Here is a 24,236-nt window from a genome sequence, read left to right on the forward strand (position 1 = left end):
AAAGGTTCAGTCTGGCTTGTCAGCCTGGAGGGACTTGAGGGATAGGATGGAGTCAGTTCTTTTCAGGCTGTGTAGCTATTGCTCAGACTTTGCATGTGAATTATTTCTGTCCCTTCCTCATGAGGTTCTTCTACACAAGCCTTCAAGAACACATCACTAATTTGAAATCCCACTCAGAGATTCTTATTTCCTGATGGAATAGAGAAGTGTATGGGATTTTTAGGCACATCTGCATCCTGATCTCTCCCTGCTGAGAGTGCTTCGTGCTATTGCTTCTGCACTATAGGATTGCCAACTCTCCCTTTTTATGAAATACACACCCAGAATAGAAATAAACTGTTCATGTTTTTATTTATTAAATTCACCAGGTAGAAACGGAATATGCAAAAATTCATCTATTGCTAATTCTTTTACCTGTTTTATATCAGGAAAATTTCCTTACTTTGATTGTGGAATGCTGAGCTGCACAGCAAATTGAAATGTTAGGTTAATTTTAATTCCATTTTAATGAGTGGAATGTTTCCTAGACCTCCCTGACTCCTTGCCAGAATCCCCAAATGCTCCCTTGATGGATAAAGCTCCATGCTGGTGTTATGAGCATGTAACTTCTACCCCAATTACCCGGGAATGGCTTTGTGAGGTGTCAGAATACAGGCTAGGATTTTTAGGATGGTGGGGTTTCCCTTCCTGCCATCCGCGGGGCTGGCGGAGAACACATCCCTGCCAATGCTGCCGGCCCTGCAGCCATTTAACACTCTGACAAGCATTAATTGGCCGGAGGCAGTACTTCCACCACTCACCCATGATGAAGCTCCGCTCCAGAGAGCTGCCAGTCAATCCGGCAGCTCTCTAGTCCCTGCAGCGCCAGAAGCTCCAATGGACAGGACTGGGACTGCAAGCGGTCTCCAGAGCCTGAGTCCCGGGACTCCAGGACCAGGTAAGCATTGGGAGTCTCGAGGTGGGGAGGGGAGATACGTCCCAGGGGAGTGGGCAGAGGACAGTGGTGGTGTTGGTGGAGAGGCAAGGGGGTGAGGGGAGGGAGGACCTGCAGGGTCCAGACCTTCTTGGGGGATGGGAGTGCTCCTGATGTTAAAAGGAGGCTGTTGATGAAGGCGCCCCCCACCCCACTCCTTCCCTCACACCCTGCCGAGCTCTGAACACGGTTACTTTTCAGGCTTCCCCCTGTCCCTGAGCTCCTCCCGCCAGCCAGAAAATTGAGGGTGGGTGGGGAATGGCCCTTAAGTGGTCAATAATTGGCCACTTAAGGGCTTCAACCAGGACAAGGGCAGGCAAGCCAGCTGAAACCTCAACTATCCAAGCATAAAACTGTGGGGAGGTGTGTGGGAAGATCATCTGAGAAATTCAACCCCAGCCCCTGCCCCCCCAGCTGACAAACCCACCAGCAAGGGAACGTAAAATTCTGCCCATGTTTCCACATGGATCTGCCCTTATCTTTCTTGTAGCCCCTAATATCTACTTTCACTTGAGACCAGCCAAACCTCTCCACCACCTCTCTGCCTCTTTACTGCTTCCCTTTTACGACAATGCCTGCCCAAAACTAAGTCTTAGAAGAATCCCAACTTCCCGCATGGCAAAATGTCAGGATAACTGAAGCTATTCCAGGAATCTCCGCTCCCTTTCCAGATATTCTGAACAACCCTCTGTATCTGCAAAGTTGGTGTTAGGTTTGGCCTTGATCTGACCTCTGAACCCCACATCCCATCCATCACTCCACAATTCTGTCCCTACCTCCCCCATTTGCATTATGATTGTTAAACATGGTTTCATCATCTCGAGATAACACCAGCCTAACTTTCCCTTCCTGGCGTGCCCTATTCCAAAACCTCTCTAAAAAATGCCATGTTTTTCAAACTCTGCCACATGCATTTTGTCCCACATTCAAAGTCCTGCTCACAAATTTTCCACTCCTGACTTCTCCATCCTTGTTGACCTACAATGGCTCCCTCCAGTATAGGGCCTTCGGAAACATTGATGCACTGGACCAGTAATCCAGAAGCCCAGGCTAATACTCTAGGGACAAGGGTTCAAATCCCACCACAGCAGCTGGTACAATTTATATTCAAATAAATCTGGAATATAAATATAAACAATAATGACAGTAATGGTGACCATGAAACGATCATTGATTGTTGTGAAAACCCATCTGGTTCAATGATGTCCTTTAGAGAAGGAAATCTGCCATCCTTATCTGGTCTGGCCTACATATGACTCCACACCCACAGAAATGTAGTTGACTCTTAACTGCCCCCTGAAATGGCTGAGCAAGCAGCTCAGTTTAAGGGCAATAAGACACGGGCAACAAATGCAGGTCCTGCCAGCAATACCCACATCCCACGGACGAATAAAAACAAAACTGCATTCAATCAAAGTTCTTCTGCTTGCCTATAACTCCCTCCACTGTTTTGCCCTGAGCTCCTGCCCAAAAATTTCATCCCTTAACTCTAGAACTTGCCCTCTCAGAGCTTTGAGCTATCTTTCCCCTGCACTTTGGAATTAGATCCATAAATCCTTTACTTTCTTCACATTTCACAACCTCATTTCAAAACACTTCTTTGATGAAGCTTTCACGCGCATCTTTTTGTCTCCCAGTGCCTAGCAACCTAAACACCTATTTGTGACATCTCTTGGAATTTCAGATTATCCAGAACAACTGAGGTGTTCCATAAAATGGGAGAGGAATATATCATAGACATTAACTATTAGTTTTTTTTTATTCATTCATGATATGCGGGCATCACTAGTAAGGCTAGCATTAGTTGCCCATCCCTAATTGTCCTTGAGGGCAATAAAAGTAAACCACATTGCTGTGGGTCTGGAGTCACATACAGGGCAAGGACAGCAGATTTCCCTCCCTAAAAGGCATTAGTGAACCAAGTTGTTTTTCTTGTGGCAATCAACCATATTGTCACTAGCTTTTCAATTCCAGATTTTGTAAATTAATTAATTAACTAAATTCCACCATCTGCTGTAGTGGGATTTGGACCCATGCCCCCAAAGCACTAGTCTGGATTCCTGGATTACTTGTTGAATGATATTACTACCACCTCATCACCTCCCTCTCACAGAGCAACCTTTTAATTGTCATTCATTTAATTTTTTTTCTACGTCTCCACAATCCATACACCTTTTCTAACTGGAAAACCAAGCTGAAGCCTTTTTTTGGTCGATCCTTATCAATACTGCTCCACAGCCAGACACTGGGAGGTGGATGCAGAGTTACTTCCATGGCTCTCTGTCTGTTCTTCCTGTTTATTACTGCAATGGAGAATTGTTTGGTGTTTTGGTGGCTGTACAGTAAGATTGAAAAGCTCCCCCACAGGGGAAGTCATTGAGGTAAAGGTAATGTGCTGGAACTGTGGGACTGAGTATCATTAATCTCCATATGATCTTCGTGCATGGGCACCATGAATGTCGCCATTTATCTCAGTATAGCCACCTATGGCACCTCGTATAAAAAAAAAGGAAAATTTCTGGCCCTTATAGGATATAATCATTTCATTAAATTCTGTAAATTATTAACTATTTTGTAAATGAATAATTGTGTATTGCTTTATATTTATTGTTACTCAGGGTTTTTCACATTGACAGTAAATTGCTAAGATTCTCAGGCAATATTAAAGAAATGGTTATTTCAGTGTGTGAGTTCTTTTTTGGTTTTCACATCAGGAAAACTACCATCCCCTGATTGGGAGCAGGAGGAAGACCTGTTCCCTGACCTCTGGGAATACCATGTAGGAACAGGACACACCAAATTGTGTGTGTGTAACAGAGACCTGTGGGCATACACCACTGATTTTCTTAGCCATCCTTACAGGTGCATCTGCCTAACCTTTCCCCCATCTTGGTGGATGCACCTCCTGGGAGTGATCTACACAGACAAATAGGAAAAGGTGGGCACAGATCTGTACCCAGCAGTGTGTAGCATAGGGTAACAGCTTCTCTAAGCTGTACCACTCCCACTACCTATCTGTACACCCCTCACACTCCACATCATGTCTGAGCAGCCTTAGAAACTCACCTCATTTTTTATTCCTCTTATTATTGTTACATCAATCCTCTACTTTTACAAACTGTTTTTATTCTGTTGTAGTGCATGGCGTATGGGAAGACTGGTCACCCTGGAGCTTGTGTTCATTTACCTGTGGTAGAGGACAAAGGACAAGGTCTAGATCGTGCATTTCTCCTCAGTATGGCGGCCGGGCATGTGATGGACCAGAGTCCCAAACAAAAATCTGCAACATTGCCTTGTGCCCAGGTTAGTGCAATACTCAGTTATCCAATGGTTTGTTTTGTGTCACATCATAGGAAGAGGCCATTTCAGCCCCTCAAGCCTGTTTGAATCATTCAACCAAATGATGGCTGACCTATAGCTTATATCTTCATACATTGGTTCCATAACCCTTAATACCCTTGCCTAAAAATCTATCAGCCCTCAGTTTTGAAATTTTCAGTTGACCCCCAGCCTCAACAGCTTTTTGGGGGAGAGTGTTCCAGATTTCCACCACCCTTTCTGTGAAAAGGTACATTCTGACATTTCCTTTGAACAGTCTAACTCTAACTTTAAGGTTATACTCCCTTGCATGTCCTAACAAGGATTTGCCTTAGGTCCTTGTGGAAATGTAAAGAATGGAAGGACACTGTGTGATCGAGTCCTAGTTGAAGAATTATAATTCATTGCTTTGTAAAGTTAGTGGAGAAAATCTTTTACGTCAAGCCTCTCAACTGGAGTGGAGCTGAGTGGCAAAAAATGGATACTGGCACTTGATTGATAGTCACCATGAAATTAAGCTGCTGTAAAGAAAAAAAGGTTTGCACTTATGTAGCACTTTTCACAAACACTGGATGTCTCAAAATGCTTTATAGCCAATGAAGTTATTTTTAAAGTGTAGTCATTGTTGGAATGACACAGCAAGATCCCACAAACAATTTGATAATGACCAAATTAATCTGCTCTGATGATTGAGGAATGAATATTGACCAAGACACCAGGGATAACTCTCCTGTTCTTTAAAGCAGTACCATTGGATCTCCTATATCCACCTGAGAGAGCCTCAGTTCAACTGGGATCCCATCTGAAAGACAGCACCTCCAGCAGTGCAGCATTCTCTCAGCACTGCACAATCAGCCTTGGTTGTTGTGGTCAAATCCAGGAGCAGGACTTGAACCCAAAACCTTGCAACTCAGGGGCAAGCATGCCCCCAACTGACCCACAGCTTACAAGTATGGAGTATGATGGTATAAACAAGCCTAACAAGACAGTGAACCAGTACAGAACAGTACAACTTTCCCCATTCACCAGTTATTTCTTTAAACATTCATCCTTGGTGCATGGGTATCACTGGTAAGGTTTAGTGCCCATCCCCCATTGTGCTGAGAAGGTATATGTAGGCCTTCTTTTTGAATAACTAGTAGAGGTTGGGCACAACCAACGAGGCCATTTCCAGACAGGGAAAGGTAAAATTTGTTGGTGTGGGTCTGGAGTCACAGGAAGTCCAGATCAGATCAGGACAGCAGGTTACATTCCCTAAACAGACATTAGTGAACAAGTTGGGTTTTTACAACAAACCAACAGCCTCGTGGTCATTTTCACTGATGCCAGCTTTGCGTTTCCAGGTTTTTTAAAGCTGAATTCTAAATGGCCGATTGGGCTTAATGTACACTGGTGCAGTATCATGATAAAATTAAGAACTGATCATTCTTGATGTGGAATACCCCGGAGCTCTTCTGTCACACCTTGGCTTTCCGAAGTGCTCCCCAGGACTAAACAGAAGATCAGGGAGAGAAGTTGACTGAAATTTCCATCATGAGCAGGGAGTCACTCTATAATGAGCCTTGCATTGTTTAGGTTTCAATGCAAAAAAAAAATTATGATATCTCTATGAAGTTGCTAGTTTCCTTCAAAAGTTCTGACTGACTGGGATGTCAATTCATGGCATGCCGTGCCAAAAGCATTGGTGAAAATGGAATGCGCAATCACTTTAAAAAAAAACTTTTATGAATATCTGAGGCTTAAAAAGGCATGAGGGGCGGGGCAGGGGCAGGCAACTAAGTGAATAGTTTTTGAGTGAAGCCAGCATAAGGTGATGGGTTGAATGACCTCCTGTAATTCAATTTGTTTTATTTTCTTTTGGAATGTGGGATTGCTCACGAAAAGAACTCACAATTCTGGAGCGTGTTGCGTAATCTCAGGATGTTATGCAGGGGAGGTAAAATGGCAAAGTTGTCATGGAAATTATGTCTTTAATAATATCATTACCACCCCCTTTGTCAGCGTTCCATGACATCTTTGTCAGTTTACTTCCCTCTTTCTCCCTGACCTTCTCTTCTGCACTACCTGCCTGTCTCCCCTTTTTCAACAGCGTAAAACCCATCACATTTCTACCTCTCCCCAATTCTGAAGAAGGGTCACACTAGACTCGAAACGTTAACTCTATTTCTCTTTCCACAGACGCTGCCAAACCTGTTGAGTATTTACAGCACTTTCTGTTTTTATTTCAGATCTCCAGCATCCATGGTATTTTGCTTTTATATTAATCTGTTTTAGGTGTTGGTTCAGGGATAAATATTGGTCCAGGACACCGGTGAGAACCCCCTCCTTTTCTTCAAAAGAGTGCAAGGGATCTTTTAGGCCCACCTAAGTAAGCAGACAGGATTTGGTCGAACATCTCATCTGAAAGACAACATCTCCAACAGTGCAGCACTCCCTCCATATGCACGGGAGTGTCAACCTAAACTTTGACCAATACTGAACCACTTGAACTTTTACAACAGCTAGCAGCTTCCTTTCTAATGGATGTTTTTTTTCTCTCTGGTGATACCCATTTTATTGAGTTGAATTTCAGTTTGTTATCCTGGAATTTCAAATCATAGGGTCGAATTTTTTTCACAGTGGTGGGGGAGAGGTGGGTAATTGGTAAAAACCCTGGAGAGATGAGTTTCCTTGACCTTCCATTGAAGTTATGATGGATGATTGAGAGAATTTCTGCATCAATTCAACCCATCAACCTCTAGGTTGCTAATCCAATATGAAATCATTGTGCTACCATCCCCAATTCTTATTCCTTGGGCATAAAATAGACTTCAACACTTAGGCAAACCCAGGCAGCATGTGTAACAGGTGAACAATTCACTCCCACCAGATTGACGCAAAGCTGAATTTTACAGCCCCTAAGATTTAATTACAGTAATATCCTGCCTTTCATGACTTCTTTGTTTGTGTTTTCACTTACCCGCGTTTTGTATGTTGTACACTGCATCACCCATCACGTGAGCAATATCTCCGTGTTTGAAATGTCCGAATCTCTGCACTGATTCTTTGACATGTACACCCATTGAGCACAGCTCAAGTGCGGGATCAGTTAATTTACACTAAGATATCGGTTTCATCATTAATTTATATTGCAAAAGATCTGGCAAATTTAGCAGTGTTAGACATAACCTCTGGAGCACTGAAACATCAGTAAAGAACTCTGATAGACTGGAATGCTATGTTAAAATGGAGGATAAAGCAAGTAATTGTTGGGGTCAGTTACTCGTGGAGTACACTTACTGACATCTTTTTGAATTTATTCAATTGGCTTTAGAAATCAGCTTTCCTGCTCCGCAGCACTGTCCGGTAACACTGGTACAAGTGCATGGGAGTAGATATAATTTGAATGATTTGCTGCAGAGTAACTGCCCAAACCAGTGCTGCTCTTTCATGGCTTGAACTTATCTAATTGAGTCCCATTAAAAAACATGTTCCTCATTTTTGATTTTACCATTTGCGAGGTTTCGTGAGAATGTAACCCTTGTGAACGGTGAGACTTTACTGTAATTCATCATCGCAAAAATTTTGCTTTTGTTGTTCCTTTTGCTGCTCACCTTCAATTTAGCAAGAGAATATTTCAGGAGATTTTCTGGTCTGCTCTGTGATTTGCAAAGTAGATCACACTAATACTTGACTTGAAAGCTCCTGGAAATGCTCAGATTAACAGCAGCAGTGGGCATTTTGGTCAGACTGCTGCTGAATTATCCCATCTTTAATTACTTTAAGAGATACCGCCCAGCCTGTAGTATGTTCCCTTCTGTTATTCCATATTGCCCAGTTTCTTTTTGGGTCTCAGATTGGCATTAATCGATCAAGCTGATCTACACAGCACAACAACAAGCTGCATCTATTTCATTCTTTTGACGTACTAATATGTTTCAAGATGCTTTAAAGGAACAATTATCAAAAAGTCGCTTGGCAGTACAGAACTTCTGTATTGCTGAAAAAAGAGACATGCTGTCAAAGCTTTTCATCTTGCATTCATCAGGACAGCTCGCAAGATAAACTAACAGTAAAGGGAACAACAATTTAAACTGCCTGAGAAGAGAATGCTGATCGGTTGGCATGTGGCCTCTGATTGGTAGGGGCATTATCATTGAGAATGCAGCAGAGAACAGTTAACTGCCAAGCGAAAAACTTTGATAACACGTCCCTTTATTTTAGCAATTATCAAAAAATATTTAACAATGAGCCAGGAGATATTAAGGCAGGTGACCAAATGCTTGGTCATAGTGGTAAACTTTAAGGAGCACATTACAAGAAGAGAACGCAGCAAAGAGAGATTTAAAGAGGGAATTCTAGAGCTTAGGGCCCATGAAAATGAAAGCATTGCCACCAGTGGTGGACCAATTAAAATTGGGGGTGCTCAAGTGGCCACAATTAGAGATCTCAGAGGATTGCAGAGTTGGAGGACCATACAGAGATAAGGAGGTACCAGGTCATGGATGGATTTGAAAACAAGGTTGCGAATTTTAATATCAGGGCATTGCTGGACTGAGAGCTGATTTAAGTCAGTGAGCACAAGGATGATGGGTGAATAGGACTTGGAAAGCAGAACTTTGAATAAACTCAAGTGTATGGTCAAATTATGTATTGCAAATTGCTGAGGAAATGGTGCAAAATGGCACTTTCACAAGGCTTTCAAAAAGCGATATTTAAGTGCCTTTTAATATTTTGTTTGCCATGATTTCTTTCTAAGACAATGCCAATTAACTACCTCCAAGTGCACTTAGCGCATTTTGAAAATGTTTGTTATTGTTTGATTTATGAAGTGAACTGGCAGCATTAAGTGGTGGAAGTAGGTTCTGCACCAAGTTTATTGTTTAGTACAGAAGGAGGCCATTCAGCCCATCATGCCTGTGCTTGCTCGCTGAGAGAGCATTCCAATTAGCCCCTGTTTCCTGCCCTTCCACCATAGTCCTACAGAATTTTCCTTTTCAAATATTTAACCAATCCCCTTTTGATAGTTACTATTGAATCTGCTTCCAATGTCCTTTCAGGTAGCGCATTTCTGATCACTACAATTCGCTGTGTAAAAAAATTCTCCTCATCTTCCATGTGGATTATTTTTGCCAATTATTTAAAATCCGTATCCTCTGTTTACTGCCTGTGAAAACATTTTCTGTGTGCCCTTTCCATCAAAACTTTACATAGTTTTGACTGCCTCTATCAAACCTCCCCTTAACTTGCTCTACTTTAAAGAGAACAACCCCTATTTCTAAAGTGTCTCCATTAAATTGAAGTCCTTCACCCACGGTACCATTGTCGATATAGTAGATATCTCCAGTAGAAATAAATAATTTTTTTTCCGATGATCCCAGCAACCAAACTGGACTTGAAATGAAGAATTAAGTTTCCTTTTTGTTGTATTTGAAGTAATTTGATAGGTTTAAAAATGTGGTATTCAGTGAAGCGGAGGTCTTGTGGTACTGTGGGTAGCATCTCTACCTCTGGGCCAGGTGGTAAGAGTGGGAGAGTTTCGTGGTCAGCCAAACTGCAAACGGCAACACAAACCACAGCAGTACATTGCCACGCATGATCATGGACCAATCCTTAGGGCATGGTACCTGGAAGAGGTTATTCAGTGAGGACCAATGACAGAATGAGTCAATTTGTTGCTAGATTTTAATCAACCTATTTACAAAGGGAAAGATTTAAGGAACGGGGATGATTATTAAACCAGGAGGCTTCAGCTATCGGATCATTCAAACTGCGTTTTCAAATGCAGCTCTCAAACATTCAGGGCCATCAATTCAGAACCCAACACTCAAAACAAATTGACTTTCCTCAAGATTTGCAGAGCTGAACAAAGAACAACAGCTTAAATTTATATAGTACCTCTAACATTTATATAGCATCTCTAACATAGAAAAATGTCCCAAAGTGCTTCACACATTTGACACCAAGGCACATGAGGAGATATTATGACAGGTGACCAAATGTTTAATCAAAGGGATAAGTTGTAAGTAGGATTTTAAATGACAGGTAAGTAGAGAGATGAAAAGTTTTTGGGAAGAGAATTACAGAGTTTAGGTCCCAGGCAGCTGCGACCACCAGTGGTGGAGTGATAAAAATTGGGGATGTTCAAAAGGCCCTAATTGGAGCGCTGCAGAGATCTCAGAAGGCTGTGAGGAACAATGAAAAGGAATCCATCGTTGCACTTTGTAACCTGATTGTGACAGAGGAAAAAAGATTTTACAAGGATCGTTCATCTGTCAATTCTTCCAAAGATAAACCAATTAAGTTTAAAAACTTCTTCCGTTTCCTTGATGCAAGTGGTGCTTTCATTTGCATGCTGAGTATTTTACACCTCTGAAAACATCAAAACCTAGGAATACACAGCATGGGAGAATCAGGAATCGAGGTCAATGCTCCCAATTTGTGATGCTTCCAATTTCCCAATCATTAAATGTAACTGCCCTTTGATGTGTGGTAACACCATATAATTGGCAAAAGCACACAGCAGTCTCCTAGGAGGCAGATGTTCGTAGATTAAACCTTTCAAGGCCATAACACCAAAAAGAACAATAAAGCAGGGCAGGCCTTTATTTTCAGATTCAGAGGTTCATTGAAAATTTCTCCATTTAACCCTTTCACTGAAGGAAGGTAAGGTATTCTGGGCCAACCAGTTTTCAATATTCTCATAGCTTGACCTGAGGCAACAATGCAACATAGTAAAAAATAAATTCCCAACCGTAATAACACTCTAAAATGATCCTTCAATCATTACAGTGCAAAGATAAGTGGTTTCATAAAACCTTCCTTTTTTGCAAAAAAACTGTTTCCAACTAAGTTTTCTTATCCTCCAACACTTCCAGGTTCTAGATCTGTCTCTGAAGCATGTGCCTCTAATAGATAATCCATAATTTGCTCAACAAAGATTCCAAAGGCCAGTCTTTTACATTAATCATGAAACTTAACTTTACTGCTGGACTTAATGCCAAACAGCCCCTCAAATCCACAGGACTAAGATTATTTGGGTTGAGATAGTGGCCTGTGCTCCCAAGACGATAACACATCAATAATGCAGGCAGCCATTCAAAAGAGAGTGTTTGCAGGAACCCATTCAGTCATACTGGGGGCTAGAGTGGGCTATATTGTCTTCCTTGCTGCCTGAGGAGCAGTTGGATGGAAGAGATCAGACTAATTTTCTAGAGCTCACCCGACTGTCATAATATTAAAGTTAATGGAATGAGAATCATAGAATGATGCAGCACAAATGGGGTCAGTTCGACCCGTTCTGCCTGTGTCGGCTCTTTGAAGTAACTATTCAATTAGCCCCACTCTCCTGCTCTTCCCCATAGCCCTGCAACTTTTTCCTTTTCCCAATATATCCAATTCCCTTTTGAAAGTTACTATTGAATATACTTCTACTATTCATTTGGACGATGCATTCTCTATTCTAACTCACTGTAAAAAAAACTTTCATTTCCTGCCTGGCTTTGTTTTGCCAATTATTTTAAATTTGTGTCCTCTAGTCACCAGCCATCAGTGGAAACTGTTTCTTCCTATTTAATCTATCAAATCCTGCCATAAGTTTAATTCCTCTATTAAATCTCCCCTTAACCTTCTCTGCTCTAAGGAGAACAACTCCAGTCTCTACATATAACTGAAGTTGCTTAGGCCAAGTACCATTCTAGTGGACCTTCCCCAAGCTCTTGACTTCCTTCCTAAAGTGTGGTCCCCAGAATTGAACACACTGCTCCAACTGAGACCTAATCAGTGATTTACATTGCTTTAATATAACTTTTTTGCTTTTGTACTCTATCTCCCTAGTCATAAAGCCAATGATCCCGCATGCTTTTATAACAGATTTATCAACAAGAATAGTTGACACAATTAACTGGGTTGGGTGGAACCAGTCATAGCCCCCATACTTTGAATATGGGATCATGAAGAAGGACCCCTGCTCCTGCCGACTTCAAATTCAGGTATGTATGTTTTATAAGTGCTGAATTGTTGGACATGACTTCTTTTGATAGAGAATCTGGGTGGAATTTTACCAGGCAGTTGGAGGTGGAATTATGTGGTGGGCAGTCTTGTAACCCAACGTCTTTCGTCCTCCCTCCAGATTTCCCAGGGACGGGTTGCTAGTAAGCTCGGAAACCCTGTGGGTTGAAACACGCACACAATTAAGACAATTAAGAAGTCATCAAAGAGTCATCTTACACTCTATTTCTGGTTGCTTGAAGATTCCGAATTTTAATCACTCCATCACTGGGGGCCACACCTTCAGTTTTTAAGGCCTAAGCTCTGGAATTCCCTCCCTATCCCCATGTTTGTTTTCTTCCTTTATGACACTCCTTAAAACCTGCCTCTTTGACTAAGCTTTTGGCCATCTGACTTAATACCTCCTTATGTGGCTTGATGTCATACTTTGTTTTTTAATGCTCCTGTGAGTCCTTGGAATGTTTCATTACATTGAAGGTTTTATATAAATATAAGTTTTTGTAGTAGTAATGGCTCTTCCCCAATGGTGAAAATGTTGTATGCTCTGTCGGCAATGCAGCAGGGTAAAGAAAGTGAGTCCACAGCAATAAGTCATTGAGAGCTCAACCCGGCATTATTGCAGTATTTTAACAGGGAAACTGGCAATCAGTGGGCCAGGCACGGTGTAAGGCTAGAGCTAAAAGGAGCAACTGCTTGCAGCAAGTGTATTGGATAGTTTGCAGCTTGGTGTCATTCCACTGAGGCTGGTTGGAGAGGTAAACACCTTTAAACCTGTGTCCTTTGTTACAGACGGGCAGGAGATTAATTTAAACAGCCCTGATTTCTCCCCTCACCACCCATCTGTAAATGGAAAGGTGTTTTTTTGGTTTCTTGATTTCCCCCTATGTAAGTGTTGGCGTATTCCCCAACTCCTGAGTTTTATTGTGATCCACTTTCTATTAGTAACCGCACAGCAAACTCGAGATAGGGTGAACTAAAAGGGTGAGTTTATTTTACACACACTCAAAACGCAGAAGAGGGTGTCGCTATGCAGCCACCGCACCCACCCTGCCCCCTACACCCCCCCCCCCCCCCCCACCATCACCACCCCCAGTATATTCATGCACTAAGAGAAGGATAAGGGAAAAAAAAGGTACAAGGCAAATACCATAGAGAAGATAAGAATTATTGTTTCATGTGTGTCCAGGGTATATTCTTTCACAGAGTCAGCAGGTTGAATACAGATCCTGGATAACCCACTTTTCCAGCAGAAGTGACTTTCCCGATGGGAAAGGCGCATAGAGATGATTTAGTCTTGTAGGCGCTGGTACAGAAGTTCAGGAGTTCCAGTAGAAACATTGTAGGTGTGGAGCCAGATATTCAAAAGCCTGAGCAGAGCCCTGTTTCTGCTGCTGCCCAATGGATAGAAAATGGCGGTCTGCCTTTTTCAGCTCCATAAGGCAAGATTACAGGTTCTAGCCATTTGGTGGTGGTGGTGGGTGTGGGTGGGGGGGGGTGTTGGCATGTGACACGACTCCCACTTCTCCGCCTTGGTTTGGACAAAGGATGTATATTCCTGGTCTGGATTTTTGTAATAGTTAATGTTTCACCAATTAATAAGTTCAACAGAGCTTTGCAGATCCTTTTCCCTTTGCAGACGGGTCATTTCCAGTGGTCAGGAGCCTGGCCGTAGAAATGTAAAGGGCCTTTGTACAAGTTCCAGGCATTTGACCTCTGCATTCACAGGGGCATTAACACCTCTTTAGAGATAACAAGGTTGCTGCTGCCCTGAAGGCCAAAAATTCCTTTTGTGTGAGCCGTAGCCAGTCATGGCTTTAGTCAGTTTTAAGTCTTTGTCCAGTTTTAAGAAAAATAATTTTATAAATTTGCCAGGATGATTTTTATATATTTATTTTATGAAAATATAGAGTGAGGCCTTTGCCCCCTGACACCTTACATAGGGATATGGTATCAACGTACTCCGAGGTAGGGTGGACCACTGCTGGGGAGGTTCAGCACCCTGAAAGCTCAGGATACACAGTGATAGGTGCAGCAAGCAAAACAGAACCAGCAGTTTAACAATGCAAGACATAGTGGCATCTAGGTGCAGCAGAGGGGAAGAGCGTCAGCCAGAATAAGGCACTGCCCTATGCATGGGATCTACAGGCCAAGGGACAGCTTCCTCAACTCGTTAAAGAAGCGCTACCTCCGAAGGATATTGCATAGTGGTGATGTCACTGATCTAGTAATCCAGAGGCCCAGGCTCTGGGGGCAAGGGTTCAAATCCCACCATGACAATTGGTGAAATTAGAATTCAATTAATAATTTGGAATTGAAAAGCTAGTCTGAGTAATGGTGACCATGAAATCATTGTCGGTTATCATAAAAACCCACCTGGTTCACTAATGGCCTTCAAGGAAGGAAATCTGCTGTTCTCACTTGGTCTGGCCTGCATGTGACTCCAGATCCACAGCAATGTGGTTGACTCTTAACTGCCCTCTGAAATAACCAAGCAAGCCACTCAGCTCAAGGACAAATAGGGGTGGGCAACAAATGCTGGCCTTGTCAGTGACACCCACAAGAATAAATAAATAAAAACTTTTGGTAGAGATTAGGGGACATTGTTTAAGAATAAGAGGTCCACTGTTTAAGACAGAGTGAGGAATTTTTTTTTTCTCTCAAATAGTCATTAGTCTGTGGAATTCTCTTCCCCAGATAGTGGTGGAGGCTGAGTCATTGAATTTATTCAAGGCAGAGTTAGGCAGATTTTTGATGGGCAAGGGAGAAAAAGGTTATGGAGGCAAATGGCAAAGTGGAGTTGAGACCACAACCATGATCTTATTGAACGGTGGAGCCTGCTGAATGGCCTACTCCTGCTCCTAAGCCCTACATTCCCAGTGGGCAGCTGGTATGTGACCATTGCAAGAGGATCCTGCAGACCTGCGCTAAATTTCCAAGGAGCTGCTTTTATCCTCCATAAGGAGGTACAATAGGTACCTCTACAAGGGGTACAATTCCCACTGCCCCCAAAAGCCTTCCTGCTGACAACAGTGTGTAACTCTACCCTAGATGCACATGAGGGGTTCATAGCCTTAAGTACAGAGCACAAGTGCTTCCCAGATAGTGGTGGTGTGCTGTACCCACCACAACTTGACATTTTAAAGGACTGGCGTCAGAGGATGTTGGGGAAAGACTGTCTCCTTTGGAGGAGGAGGAAGACAAGGAGCAACATAGGAAATAGGAGCAGGAGTAGACCATTCAGCCCGTTAAGCCTTCCCCACCATTAAAACAGGTCATGGCTGATCATCGACCTCTTATGCCATTTTTCCCATATCCCTCAATGTCATTAGTATCTAGAAGACTACCAATTTTTGTCTTGAACATACTTCTGTAGCGCTCTGGGGTAGAGAATTCCAAAGATTCACCACCCTCTGATTAAAGAAATTCTTCTTCATCTCAGCCCCTTATTCTGAGACTGTGTCCCCTGGTTCTACACACAGCCAGGGGAAGCATCCTATCCACATCCACCCTGTCGTGCCCTGTAAGAATTTTGTAAGTTTCAATGAGATCACCTCTCATTCTTCAAAACTCAAGAGAATACAGGCCCAGTTTCCTCAAACTCTCCTCACAAGACAATCCCACCTTTGCAGGGATTAATCTGGTGAACCTCCATTGCATTCCCTCTATGGTAAATACATCCTTCCTTAGATAAGGAGACCAAAATTGTACACAATGCTCCAAGTGCAGTCTCACCAAGAGGCAGAGGACCCAGAGAAGCATGAACATTCAGAGATGCCTTAATTAGCTTGCATGTTTTATTATGCATTGTTACTGACATTATAAAATATGAATGCACCAGTCACCATGGAAACTATAAACCAGCCTAGTCACTCTTACCTCCCTTTTAGAAGATTTTTTTCTCAGATAGAATATTACTGCATTCTCAAATCCTGTAGAAAACTGCAAAGTCTACATTTCTGATTAGTTAGGGGCTGCCAAAACATTACTGGATGGTAGAGGAAAGGAGCCGTGCGTTGCCTGAATATATAAAGAAGATATAATTAAAACTTTAATGAGCTTGTTTGGGTCAATTATATTATAGTACAAACACACAAGAGCACAACATTAATCTTCTCCTTGAGTATTGCTGAACAAAGAGATTTTTCGTCAAAGCCGTGTGGTGCATTTGCATGTACTGGAAACTACATATATTAATACACAGGGCCCTGCTCTTTGCATACAGAAAGAACACGTACACATATTGCACATGTTTCAGCTAAACAAAATAAGTGACAGCCATTTGCTGACTCATTCCTCAGGGCAATGCCTTGACCAATCAGAGTCAAGCTGCCTGGTTTAAATTTCAAAGAATGCTTGGCAGTTAACTGTTAGTCACAAGCAACTGATGTAGTCTCCACGGCAACGTACCCACCAAACAAAGTCTGTTTGCCAATCAATCAGCAATCTCTTCTCATACAGTATATGTTTTTCCCCCTGACATTGGTATTTTGTTGCTAATTGCTCTGATGAGTACAAGACAAAAAGTATCGACAAAAAAATCTCTTGTTTCAGCAATACTCAAGTTCTGCACTACCAAATGACTATTTAATCTTCTACTTGTTGGTGAACTCCCAAATTGTACACACAAAGTGGAAATATTTTGCTGCACATATTTCTCCATGACTTTTTTCTCTGGGAAGAGGGGTTGATATATCAGAAGCATGGCACTGAACATCCACTTCAGTGCTTATCAGGGGCTGCGGTGGAGTTAACTGTAGCACAGCATTCCAACCAGTGACTTGGATCACCGACAAGAGTGCCAGCCTGACGCTCCAATGAATGCTTGCCCAGTGGATGACAATTTCGAGCTCCGATTGGACAATCACCACTCAGAACTGTGGTTACCTGTTCCTAATTACTGTTCAACAAACAACAACAACAACCTGCATTCAGGCAGCATCCTTAACATATTAAAATGTCCCAAGGTGCTTCGCAGGAACATTATCGGACAACAGTTGACACCAAAGCTGCAGAAGGAGATATTAGGAGCGGGGTCCAGATGCTCAGTCAACGAGGCAGGATTTAAGGAGTATCTTAAAGAAGGAGTGAGAAGTCAAGGGGTGGAGAGATTCAGGGAAAGAATCACAGAGCTTAGAGCCCAGGCAGCTGAAAGTGGAGTGATTAAAATTGGGCAAGTGCAAGAGTTGGAGGTGCGCAGAGATCTCAGAGGTTTGTGGGACTGGAGGAGATTACAGAGATAGGGAGGGGGCAAGGCCATGGAGGAATTTGCAAAGAAGGATGAGAAGGTTTGTGAAGATGGCATGCTCAACAGAATTGCATCTGGTTGTGATCATGACAAATCCATTGATTACACTCACCATTGAGGTGCAGGTAGAAGGACTTTGCACAATGGCAAATAACCAGAGTGACAGTGCTTCTTGTGGAATACTAGTCCAGCATGAATTGCCAGAAAAGGCACAAGGTGGGAAATTAGATTCATAGATGGTTACAGCAAGAAGGAGACCATTCGACCCATTGTGTTCATGCTGGCTCTTTGCAAGAGTCATCCAGCTAGGCCCACTCCCCTGCTTTTACCCCATAGCCCCGTAAAAGTTTGCTCTGCAGCTAATGATCCAATTCCCTTTTGAAAGGCACAATTGAATTTGCCTCCCCCACACCCTCAGGCAGTGCATTTCAGATCCTAACTACTCGTTATATGAAAAAGTTTCTCCTCGTCACCATAGCTACTTTTGCCAATCACCTTAAATTAACAGCCTCTAGCTCTCGATCCTTCCACCAATGAGAACAGTTGCTCCCTATCTACTCTGTCCCCTCGTGATTTTGAATACCTCTATCAAATCCACTTTCAACCTTCTCTTCTTCAAGGAGAACAGCCCCAGCTCCTCCAATCTATCCATATCATTGAAAATGGAATGAGAAGGACAGGTCATGGGGACAAAAAGAATACTGAACAAGGCTAAAATCAACAATTCTGACGGGACTAACTGGTAGCAAACTGGTTGAAAATGCCTCTTTTTTTTTAAATCCCTGTATCTCTGCAGTTGATGGACAATGGAAGGAGTGGAGTCCTTGGACAGATTGCTCAGTGACATGCTCCAATGGGACACAGCAGCGAACCCGACAGTGTACTGCTGCAGCTCATGGTGGTTCTGAATGCAGAGGGCACTGGGCTGAAAGCAGAGAATGCTTTAACTCTGATTGTACAGGTACGTGTGTTAGTCTGTTCCGTCTCCTGCGGAAACTGCCAAAGTGTGAGAAATTAAGAACATTTTTGGGGCGGGTGAGGTGCGTGGGGAGGGAGGGAAGGTGACATGTTTCTGAAGAGCAAAGAAAAACAGAGCAAAGGAGAACTTCAGCGTGAGTTTACAGTTTACAATGACAGATTGAAAATAAACACGTTGTGTCTTAGAAATGTGACCTGCACTAAACTGAAGCAAACTTAAGACCTATCATCAACAGTGCTGAACTATCTTGTGTAAAAGCACACATGTCCAGCAGAGGGAGAGCTGTTCTGAAGGCAGATTCTCAATTGGTGAGACAATAGGCCGACAGAACAGCAAAAGACAATGTGTGTCTTCCACATGAAGCAAAATCATAAAAAGCAAAATTTATTACCATTATTATCATTTCCTACACCCAACACGCAGGAAATCTGCCAAATTGATATTTTAAAAGGAAGAGTTTGTCTGCTAATTCATTTCAACACTCCCATATGCACACATTATCAATCCAAAATAGAATTATTAATACAACACAATAGTTTATTAGACTGAACATTTTAGCAGGCAAGTTGAGATCATCAGAACTAAGTTTTTAAAATCCAACAACAAACCCTGGAGAGAAGCCACTCGGATATCACAGGGATCTCACAACAATATCGCATACATAATACATCGATCGAGAATGATGTAATACACACCTGGGAATGGCTGCATCTGTCTACACTTCTCAGAGACGGGTGCATCTGTCTACGCTACAGTGAAACAGGGACCCACCGGTCTGCACCGCTCGAAGATGGGCGCATCTGTCTTGACTGCAGTGAGACAGCGGTGCATCTGTCTGCACTGCTCGGAGACAGGGGCGCTTCTGTCTAGACTGCAGTGAGACAGGGGCGCATCTGTCTACATTGCAGTGAGGTGATGAGACTGGAGCACATCTCTCTACACTGCTCAGAGACGGGGCACATCTGTCTGCGCTGAGGTAAGACTGGGGCCCATCTGTCTACACTGCTTGGAGATGGATGCATCTGTCTACACTGCAATGAGACTGGGGTACATCTGTCTGCACTGCAGTGAAACTGGGACCTATCTGTCTACACTGCAGTGATACAGAGGCGCTTCTGTCTACACTGCAGTGAGACAGGGGCGCATCTGTCTACACTGCAGTGAGACTGGGTTGCAACATGTCTACACTGCTTGGAGATAGAGGTGCATCTGTCTACACTGTTGGGAGAATGGATGCCGCCGTTCAGACCGCTGGGAGACAGAAGTGCATTAGTTTTGACTGCTGGGAAAGCAGGGAATATCTGACTAAACTGCTGAGAGACATGGTCACTTGTGTCTAGTCTGCAGGGAGACCGGAGATCATATGTCCACTCTTCCAGGAGGCACGGGAGCACCTGCCTAGGCTGCTGGGTGATGGGCCATGTGTCCAGACTGCTTGAGACATAGGCACATTTATCTAGACTGTTGGGAGATGGAAACATCTGTCGATACTGCTGGAACACTGGGGAACATCTGTCTAGACCGTTAAGAGACCCGAGCACATTTGTCTCAATCTCGTGTGGCTGTACGCCACTTGTCCGTCTAAGAGAGACTGGGGAACATCTGTCTAGACTGCTGGATGACTGGGGAACATCAGCCCCGTCAGGGAACCACAGACACATCTCCCCAGATTGCCAGGAATCTTTTCAGAGGGGAAGTTAGCTTAACAGAAACTTTAGCAATCCTCTGTATTCACATTGTCACCTCCCTGATGTGCATTTGCAATGTTTCTGGGTATGAGTTCCTGTCTAAATCTTTGTGCTGAAGTTAAAACATATCCGTTGCAAATAGTTTATAAATAGTTCACAGACTAAATCTGTTTTATTTGGTATAGGCACCATTCAGTCTGTCTCTTTTACCTTGCCTGTTTTATCTTAATGTCACTTTAACTTTGCTGACTTCTCCCTCACTCACCCATCCTCACCTACACTGACTCACCCATCACCACCCACACTGACTCACCCACCATCACCCACACTGACTCACCCACCATCACCCACACTGACTCACCCATTACCACCCACACTGACTCACCCATCACCACCCACACTGACTCACCCATCACCACCCACACTGACTCACCCACCATCACCCACACTGACTCACCCACCATCACCCACACTGACTCACCCATTACCACCCACACTGACTCACCCATCATCACCCACACTGACTCACCCATCATCACCCACACTGACTTACCCACCATCACCCACACTGACTCACCCATCATCACCCACACTGACTCACCCACCATCACCCACACTGACTCACCCATCATCACCCACACTCACTAACTAACCCATCCTAACCCCACATTCATTCACCCACTCTCACCCACACTGACTCTTCCACCATCACCCACACTCACTAACTAACCTGTCCTCACCCACACTCACTCACCCGCCCTCATCCACATTCACTCACCCACCCTCATGCTTACTGACTCACCCATCATCACCCACTCTCATTAACTAACCCATCCTCACCCACCTCCCTTCAGAATGACTTGATTACCAAGGACCTGATGCCCCAGTATCAATGGATGTTGTGCATTACTGGGAGTAACCTCTCCATTGCATATGATTGGTCCTGAAAAGTTTCTTCCTTGTCTTCAACCCCATTGCAAAGCAGGACCTTATTACATACCCAAATTCACCGTGAATGAGCTGAAAGATAACAGAACATGCCAACTGGAGTGTTCTCCCTTCAAAGGGCAGTAAAGACAGACCTTCAAACCCAGGGACCACCAATCAGGAACCTAGATAATGTATTCCAAAAACCAATCAAATTAGAAGTCCCTTGTCAGCCTTTGAGCCCCCATACCTACCTGCAGATGCTGGTTCAATTGCTAAATTGTACAGCTGTTGTTGTTTGGCACAATGGGCAATGTCCCTGTTTCTGAACCAGAAGCGCTGGGTTTGAGTCCCACTCCAGGGGATGGCCAAGGAAGGTGTGTCCATAACGTAGCCAAACAGGTTGAGTGTCAACCTGTAAATCCTTACAACACATGCCCTTGGCAGGTGTTAAGACCGGGAGAGTTTCCTGGTCAACCCATGTGATGGGAAGAATTTTGGAGCCTCTACCATCACTATTCATAGCTCCATGCTACAACATTGATGTAAAAAGTGTATGTCACCACAGCAACTTGGACTCCCTGAGTGGTCTGGAGCACCACCACCTCCATTTCAATAAGGAAATATGAACAGTGAGTCAGGTCGTGAGTGAACCCGCCACAGCTTATAATAGAAATGTTATACAACATTCATAGTTTAATAGTTTAACTGTGTTAGTCTTATAACTGTATATTGTTCAATAGTTGAACTGTGTCAGCCTCATAGCTTTACTGCTTCCCTACCCTCAGCTACAGCAGGTTTGCAATCAATCAATAGTGCTCACTAAACACAATTGTAGATTCATATTCTGGAGCATACACTGGATAAATTCCAACTGCACACCAGTTATTCATCTGTAGGGTTTTACCTTCTTCATTTTAATACCGCTTCATTTTTTTTTTATCTTTGTCTTAAAGAGAATGGAAAATGGAATCCCTGGGGCCACTGGAGCGGATGTTCAAAGTCATGTGATGGAGGTTGGCAGAGGAGGATCAGAGTGTGCCAGGGGTTGGCTGTCACTGGGAAGCCTTGTGAAGGACTCGGGGAAGAAATTCAAAAGTGTAGTGAGCAGAGATGTCCCGGTAAGGCTCCCACTTCTTTGATCATTCTTTACAGAGTAACCTAACATGACAATGCCCTTGGCTCAGTTGATGGCACTCCCTTGGATGTCACTGTGGGCTCAAAACCTACTCTCGAAACTTGAGCCCAAAACCTAGGCTGACACTACATGCAGTACAAAGTGGGTGCAGCGCTGTCAGATTATTACCTCTCGGATGAGATGTTAAGCCGAAGCCCCATCTGCCCCCTCAAGCTGTAAAAGATCCCACCTGCCACTATTCAGAGATAAGTAGGGGAGTTTCCCTGGTGTCCCAGCCAATGCACCCCTGTCTCCGAGCTGTGTAGAAAAATGGGCCCATCTCACTGCAGTGTAGACAGATGCACCCCTGTCCCTGATCAGTGTAGACAGATGCACCCCTCCCTCAGGGCAGTGTAGACAGATGCACCATTCCCTCAGGGCAGTGTAGACAGATGCACCCCTCCCTCAGGGCAGTGTAGTCAGATGCACCCCTCCCTCAGGGCAGTGTAGTCAGATGCACCCCTCCCTCAGGGCAGTGTAGACAGATACACCCCTCCCTCAGGGCAGTGTAGACAGATGCACCCCTGTCTCACTACAGTGTAGACAGATGCACCCCTGTCTCCAAGCAGTGTAGACAGATGCATCCCTTCCTCAGAGTAGTGTAGGCAGATGCGCCCCTCTCTCCATCACAAATATAACCATATATTATTACTCCATTATCTCATGGCTGTTTGACGGAGGAAATAGGGGCCTCTATACCCCCAACCTCAACAGGTTTCCCTACCTGTGTCTCCCTGCTATCATAAATATCAGATCCAGAGTCTACAGCACAGAAACAGAAAAATCAGTCCAACTGGGTCCTTGCTGGTGTTTATGTGCCAGGACAGCCTCCTCCCTCCCCTCTTTGTTTAACCCTGTCAGCACAAGCTTCTATTCTTTTTTCCCTCGTCTTTATGCAGCTTCCTCTTAAATGTAACTATTCTATTTGCCTCAACTATTCCAATCCTAATTGAGGGGTTTCAGATAATTAAAGGAATATACAGGCTAGATAGAGAGAACCTATTTCCTCTGGTGGGGGAGTTCAGAACAAGAGGGCATAACCTTAAAATTAGAGCTAGACCAATCGGGGTGATATTAGGAAGCACTTCTCACAAAGGGTAATGGCAATCTGGAGCTTTTCCCCTACCCCCACCAACTCCTACCCAAAAAATGTTGAGATTGGGGTCAATTAATATTGAGAATGAAAGACTTGTGTTAGGCAAGGGAATTAAGATTTACGGAACCATGGTGGGTAAATGGAGTTAAGAAACAGATCAGCTGTTATACAATTCAGGCTTGTCCAACCTTTTCACCTGGGGGGGACCACATTTCAAGTTTTCTCACACTCGGGGAGGCCGATGAACAAATTTCAGAAAGATAAGGATTGTGAGTTTCAAAACAAAAGCTGACACATGAAAAGAAACAACTTGCTGAGCAAAAACAAAAACAAAACAATAAATTGATAATTTTAAAAAAGAGTAATAAATGAAGATGACCATTAAGAGTGAAAGTGTATGAATACATGTGTGTCCAGCTCACTCCCAGTTACGGCTACTCACTCAATCACCCTTGCCCAATGTGACAATGGGTGAGAGTACATGAAGGTGTGTGGGTGTGAGGGTGAATGAGAACCCTTGCCTGGGAGTGAGCCAGACATACACCCTCACCTCCCACTCACCCCCGCTCTCTCACACGTTCACTCATCCGCCCTCCCACTCACCTGCCCTCCTTTTCATCCTCGCCAACATTTACTCACCCTCAAATACACTCACTCACCCATCCTCACACACATCCTCACACACATTCACCCATCGTCACCCACACTCACTCACCCACCCTCACTCACACTCACTCACTATCATCACCCACACTCACTACCTAACCCATCCTCACCCACTGACTCACCCACCCTCACCCACATTCACTCGCTCACCTACCCTCACCTACACTCACTCATCCAT

At 43.7% G+C, this 24,236-nt stretch overlaps 1 protein-coding gene across 1 annotated transcript in view; it reads left to right on the forward strand.

Moving 5' to 3' along the window:
• The window catches only part of adgrb3 (adhesion G protein-coupled receptor B3), a 1,012,398-nt gene that overhangs the window by 332,392 nt on the left and 655,770 nt on the right, over positions 1–24,236 (forward strand). Inside the window, exons 5-7 of the mRNA XM_041188763.1 lie at positions 4,112–4,276; positions 18,322–18,486; positions 22,076–22,240. Coding sequence (XP_041044697.1) covers positions 4,112–4,276; positions 18,322–18,486; positions 22,076–22,240 — 495 coding nt within the window. The remainder of the gene's footprint in view (positions 1–4,111; positions 4,277–18,321; positions 18,487–22,075; positions 22,241–24,236) is intronic.

The sequence above is a fragment of the Carcharodon carcharias genome, chromosome 5 (assembly GCF_017639515.1).
Source record: "Carcharodon carcharias isolate sCarCar2 chromosome 5, sCarCar2.pri, whole genome shotgun sequence".
Lineage (NCBI taxonomy): Eukaryota > Metazoa > Chordata > Chondrichthyes > Lamniformes > Lamnidae > Carcharodon > Carcharodon carcharias.